General features: G+C 33.9%; 1 protein-coding gene across 2 annotated transcripts in view; it reads left to right on the plus strand.

Moving 5' to 3' along the window:
* The window catches only part of LOC118201430 (uncharacterized), a 185,632-nt gene extending 178,828 nt beyond the window's left edge, over positions 1-6,804 (plus strand). For both annotated transcript variants that reach the window (XM_085826621.1, XM_085826620.1), the window contains 2 exons: positions 5,170-5,269; positions 6,577-6,804. In XM_085826621.1, the coding sequence (XP_085682747.1) occupies positions 5,170-5,269; positions 6,577-6,583 (107 nt within the window). In that variant the 3' untranslated portion in view covers positions 6,584-6,804. The remainder of the gene's footprint in view (positions 1-5,169; positions 5,270-6,576) is intronic.
* The last annotated feature ends 336 nt before the right edge of the window (positions 6,805-7,140 follow it).

Raw genomic sequence — 7,140 nt, forward strand, 5'->3', positions numbered from 1 at the left:
GTGCGATGACATGGTGCATTGTCGTCCATGAAAAGGAACTACGGACCCATAACGCCTCTAAAAAGATGCACATATGGAAGAAGAATCTCGTTACAATAACGGGTCCCGTTGACTGAACCTGCGTCGAAGATGTGAAGGTCTGTACGACTACCAAGCATGATGCCTCCCCAAACGAGAACACCGCCAACTCCATACCTGTCCCTTTCAATTTTGTTCGAGGGATGATTGCTGCTTCCCCGCTCTCTCCAGACGAGTATGTGATAAGAATCGCTACTCAGACTGAATCTGCTCTCATCTGTAAAGAGTACTCGTCCCCATTCATTGTCTCTCCAATTCCGGTGTTCGCGGCACCACAGAGAACGCCTTCTCCGATGGGCAGGCGTTAGGGGTACACACCGTACAGGGCGTCGTGCAAACAGACCACCACCTTGCAGTCTTCTGGCCACGGTAAAACGCGATATTGGTCGTCCAGTCGCCTGTGTCGTGTGTCTAGCGATTTCTCCCGCTGTCTGCCGCCTGTTTCTTCTGGCCTGTAAGGCAATATACCGGTCATCTGAGGGTGTGGTTCCTCGTGGACGACCACTACTAAACCCCCGGATAGCTGTTCCTATACTTTGAAATTGTCTTGAAATTCGTGAAACGATGCTGTGAGCAATTCCGAACTCTGCAGCCACACTTTTCACACTGCGGCCTTCCTCCAGCTTCCCAATGGTTCGACCTCGGGTAAAAGCGTCCAGATGTCGTCTAACAGATTGATTATTCGCCATTTCTCGCTGAGGCAGCAACTCGGTGTGATTTTAACTGCTATACGGCGTGCAATCTCTTTGCCAGAAATACTGATCTTACACCGACAACATGCTTTATACTACTCAGACACTCCCGTAATTTACGAATTTTTAGAAAGTTTTTAGGGGAAAGATGGAAATGACCTAAACGAATTTTTAAAAAAAACATTTTAGGTCATTTCCATCTTTCCACTTGTTGATATCGGTATATTAAAATATATGGATTAATTAAGTTGCATTTAATTAGAAAACAAAACATTAAGAAAAGTATGATGCGACATATTTTTAATCAACATAATTATTTCATTTTGGAATTGTAACATTTTTGTAAGAAATTATTACCACTGAAAATACAATCTTATTACTCTAAAGAATAAACGAGATTCTCGCAAGACCGTGTTGTTCAAGTTTTTCTAATTTTAATTTGTAACACATCTTGTACATATTAGACTGAATTATAAACCAAGTGTAATTAATCAGGTAATCTTAGAAAAAGAATAAACTTAGTAAGCAAGTATATACATTACATTAAGAATTCTAAGTGTTTACATAAACTTTTCTCGCAAGGCCTGGCGGGAAAAATATGTCAAACGTTCTTTGGTCAGACGATTGCAAACGAACGCTAACATTCAAAACCGTGAAAAACAACCTTATATTTAGCGTAGGTATAATGAAACACTCAATCGATTTCGAGGGCAGCTAAAGGTCCCTCCTCATCAGGAGAAAGAAATACATAGAAAGAAGAAAATAGGAATCACAGAAACACGTGGTGCTTATCAGCACTGCACGTCGTTATAACTAGATTTTTAATCAGAGTTGCACTGGCCGCCTACTTTTACTGAGCCAGGCTGTCTGATCAAGCATAAAGAAATATTAGCGAAGTTAAAATAGGGAGCGAGGGGCAAATGCACATTACGCTCAAAATCTGAACTTCAAATAATGGAAATCAACCACTGAATGGATTTTTATACCCTCTGGTAGTACCAAGTGCGAGGAGGTAACGCCATCTATCGGCAAAAATAATTGAATTAAGACAGTAGAATTTTAAAGGCATTAGGAAGGACTGGATTGGACTTCAAATCATTAACTAAACTTTCTAAATCTTTATGAATGTGAAAAGCCTCAAGAAAATCCAATTCGCCTATGGAAGAAGCCTTTTGGATGATTTTTGCAGACCCAAAATCAAAATTATGGTTAAAAGTCCAGCTATGATACGCTATTGAAAACTTGTTAATTTCCCCTTTTTCGACATAAGATTCATGTTCCTTGATACGAAACTTCAACGCTCTTTTTGTTTGGCCAATATATCTTAAACCACACTGACATGATATACTATAAATTCCCCAAGAATTCAAGACAGAAACGCAATCTTTTAGAATCGAAGGGTGAATTTTATTAATAGGGGAGAAACCGACTTGAAAATTGAATTTCTGGAGAATCCGTGCAATTTTATAGCTAACAGAAGGATAAAATGGAAGCACGACAAGGTCATTGATATTATTTCTAACAGTGGAATGTCTTCTTTGATGGGAATCTGAAAATTTTTTTTTTTTTTTGACGGCTTTATCAATAATCACGGGAGAAAATCCACGGTCAATCGCAACTGCTCTCAAATAATTAAGTTCATTGGTAAGCAAAGATTCAGAGGAACAAACTTTTAGCGCGCGGAAAACATAATAGTAAAAAGAAGCCATTTTTTGCTTAACAGGGTGGCATGACTTGGCATGGGGTGGTAAACAAACTGCAAAGGGTTTACGGTACACAGTGGTGCTAAAATCGGTTTCATTGCGGATTATAAGAATATCGAGGAAGGGGAGGGAATTGTTGGATTCAATTTCAAGAGTGAATTGGATGGCTGGATCAATTGAATTCATAATAGATAGAAATTGAATCCAACAATTCCCTCCCCTTCCTCGATATTCTTATAATCCGCAATGAAACCGATTTTAGCACCACTGTGTACCGTAAACCCTTTGCAGTTTGTTTACCACCCCATGCCAAGTCATGCCACCCTGTTAAGCAAAAAATGGCTTCTTTTTACTATTATGTTTTCCGCGCGCTAAAAGTTTGTTCCTCTGAATCTTTGCTTACCAATGAACTTAATTATTTGAGAGCAGTTGCGATTGACCGTGGATTTTCTCCCGTGATTATTGATAAAGCCGTCAAAAAAAAAAAAAAAAAATTTTCAGATTCCCATCAAAGAAGACATTCCACTGTTAGAAATAATATCAATGACCTTGTCGTGCTTCCATTTTATCCTTCTGTTAGCTATAAAATTGCACGGATTCTCCAGAAATTCAATTTTCAAGTCGGTTTCTCCCCTATTAATAAAATTCACCCTTCGATTCTAAAAGATTGCGTTTCTGTCTTGAATTCTTGGGGAATTTATAGTATATCATGTCAGTGTGGTTTAAGATATATTGGCCAAACAAAAAGAGCATTGAAGTTTCGTATCAAGGAACATGAATCTTATGTCAAAAAAGGGGAAATTAACAAGTCTTCAATAGCGTATCATAGCTGGACTTTTAACCATAATTTTGATTTTGGGTCTGCAAAAATCATCCAAAAGGCTTCTTCCATAGGCGAATTGGATTTTCTTGAGGCTTTTCACATTCATAAAGATTTAGAAAGTTTAGTTAATGATTTGAAGTCCAATCCAGTCCTTCCTAATGCCTTTAAAATTCTACTGTCTTAATTCAATTATTTTTGCCGATAGATGGCGTTACCTCCTCGCACTTGGTACTACCAGAGGGTATAAAAATCCGTTCAGTGGTTGATTTCCATTATTTGAAGTTCAGATTTTGAGCGTAATGTGCATTTGCCCCTCGCTCCCTATTTTAACTTCGCTAATATTTCTTTATGCTTGATCAGACAGCCTGGCTCAGTAAAAGTAGGCGGCCAGTGCAACTCTGATTAAAAATCTAGTTATAACGACGTGCAGTGCTGATAAGCACCACGTGTTTCTGTGATTCCTATTTTCTTCTTTCTATGTATTTCTTTCTCCTGATGAGGAGGGACCTTTAGCTGCCCTCGAAATCGATTGAGTGTTTCATTATACCTACGCTAAATATAAGGTTGTTTTTCACGGTTTTGATTGTCACATTAGCGTGTTTCTCTTCTAGTCTAGAACGCTAACATGATTAATTTTGTTTTCAACAACCACATTACCGTTTCTGTTAAACAATACAACAGTGATTAAATTTTGGAATAATTAGTTACAAATGATACAGTCAATTTCAATCGTAATTTATCGGATGCGCAATGATGAAATACTACTATTAGATCTGCATTTGGAATTTTGCACTCTTTCAAATTAAAATCATTAGACTTTACGAACACTAGTATTTATTAATAGCAAAGCCTACACGTTAAATTACTTACTCAATACTTATAATAGTGCAAAGTGCATGAGAATAATCTGAATAAAATGAATAAAAAATATTTCAAACAGTAATTGTAAAAGTTTAGCTACTTACCTCCAATATACAACCAAAATGCAGTCAGCTATGTTTTTCCTACGACTAGCTTTCAAACGCTTTTCTCCTGATCGGCTGAACGACTTTTTTTTTTTTTTTTTTTTTTTTTTTTTTACATTGTACGGCTGCTATCACACGGCGGTTTGTTTCGGAGGAACAACTGTTTGGAACAATTTTTCTGCTTTGTCACAACAGCCAATCACCATAGATCTCTTTGCGGTTAACACACGGGAACTGGTTCCTCATTACAAACAAGCTGATAGCTGATTGGTTGAATACGAACAACTTGCAATTTGTTTGGAAAGGAAGGAAAAAGTCGCACGTCTTTCTTTCAAAAGTAAACTAGTGAAAAAAATTGTCCAAAATAGTTGTTCGAGTGAAACAAAAGTCGTGTGATATGGGCTTAACAGGATTCTTCAGAAAGATAATGCTAAACCCCACATTATATGAGTAGTTCTACAAAAACTTCTTAGGCAAATTATTACCGATGTTACCAGTAGCTTTAAAACTCAAAATATTGCCCACTATAGTAGATCACTGAAGATACTGATATTACTATAGTTCACCTCTGTAGATTTTATGAAGCAGAAACTGCCACAAAATACCATAAGAAAACCGGAAAATATAAAAAAATGAAATTTTTGCAGTAAAAGAGACTGTTGCAAAGAACAAAAAATTGCTTGGAAGTTGTATGATGAATATTTTAGGAATAAGTAAATTTATCAAACGCGTTTTCCAATCAAAACGCGTTTGTCTTAATTCTGCATAGTTTTCCATTCAAACCAAAATGTTCTATATAAGCGTAAAATACGCATAATATATATTTTTGAAGCATTTATAAATGAAATCACAGAGTAATTATTTTATCATTATGCATTTATTAATTGTATTGTTTTTTGTGTCCACAGAAAGTAAGAAACAGGATCTTCTTTTTCCAATTCTTCTTGGAGCCATGCTACTTTTGACATTGGTTCTCTTCGTGAGTTTGGGTTATGTACTTTGCAGGAAGTGAGTACATGCTTTTGAATTTTCTTAGTCATATTATAAATTATTGTTTTTCCGATGTACTTTTCAAATTATGCAAAATATATCTGCAGAAATTACCTAAGTGTTAATAAATTTTATATTTTGTTCTAAAATTGGAAAAAATCATAAATTTTTGTAACATTAATAAAAATATTATATTAGTATTATAATAGCAAGAGTTACAGATAAATTTACAGTAATGGATAACATGCGTCTGAAAGCTATCATACAAATTTCATTCTTCTAAATTCCAGATATGATATTTTTGACTTCGAAATCAATTACATATTAAAATATTCTTATGTTCACAAATATATAACATACCTTAATAAATAAATTGCATACTTTCACATTTGTAAACTAAATATTTTCACAAATAGACTTCATACCTTTTATATTTATAAATTGTATCCCTTATCCTATACTACCTTAATATTCCTGAATTGAAAATAAATTTCACAGCTTCACAAATAAATTGCATATCTTCAGATTGATAAATTGTATATCTTCACAAATGAAGTTAAAAATTATTTCAAATAAATTTATTTCAAATAAATTTTACCTTTACATAAGGTCATGTAATGAATCTACACATTATTCCAAATAATTTTCCAAATAAGAAATTCGCTTGATAGTCTTACTATTTATACACAAAATTACTCATATTTGTTCTGTGCGCATGCGCTGTAACACATTTCATTCAAATTTGACGTCTGCTGCATGTTGTCTACTGAATTCAAGTCATTTTAATGGCCTGCTCCATAACTTAAATATATGTATATATATATATATATATATATATATATATTGCTTTTAAATGACGTACCTAATTCTCATGTTATATACCATAATATATATTTTGCAGTCTTTTCTATTTAATTGCTTTATATCGGAAAAACACAGTTTTTAACATAACCGCTAATTTGCTAATTTTGCTGATACTTTTTACAACAATTTGCTTTATTACATAATTAATATCTTAAGATCTTAAAGCTTTTGCGCATTGCACAATAAAAATTTCCGTCACTTCTTTTTTATCAACAGGTAATATGCGATCTATACTAGTCTGATAAATTTTAATATAAAAATTTATATTCTTTGCAAATCTTCTGGTTTATTCAGTAATTTAAAACATTTGTTAATTGCTTCCAAGTACTTGTTTTCCGGATTAACTTTTAAGCGATTATAATACAATTTGTGTATGAGTTAAATGCTCCATATTTTAATTTGAACTATTTATGTATGAATACATGTAAACCATTTCTATATATGTGTGTTTAAAATTTCAGGAAATAGATGAACAAGAAAAGCGAGTTAGATGAACAATTTAGTGCACTCTCTTGAAAATATTGTTTACAAGAAACATCAGACTATTGAAAGGGACTCTGCATGTTATATCTACTAAATATTCCTCATCTCAGAGGGAATGATTAAGACGCTGGCATAAAAAATTGCTATTTGCAAAAGTCGCATAATGTTACATTTTTAAAGTAATAAAATGTTCTTAGAAGGAAGAAGTATTTTTCAAATTTAGTGACATGCTAGATATCTACTGTACACGAACATTTTGTACACATTTTATCTTTGTTTACACAATAATATCCTTGTACACGAACATGTTGTACACTGCTCAAAAAAAAAAAAAAAAAAAAAAAAATGAGACAGTTCTATATCCCCGTTCTACTGGGCCGATTCACAAAATTCAAATTGAGTTCTTCATGTCTCGAAAGCGCGACTTAGGATATATATTAGATTTATATATAGCACTATTATAACATAGGTATTTTGACATAAAATCGGCCTTTTTCTGAAATAACATACCAATTTTTTACATATTTCGATTCTACAACTCA

This window comes from Stegodyphus dumicola, chromosome 11, assembly GCF_044657685.1.
Source record: "Stegodyphus dumicola isolate Sdum_Otavi_A_Nest chromosome 11, ASM4465768v1".
NCBI classification, from domain to species: domain Eukaryota; kingdom Metazoa; phylum Arthropoda; class Arachnida; order Araneae; family Eresidae; genus Stegodyphus; species Stegodyphus dumicola.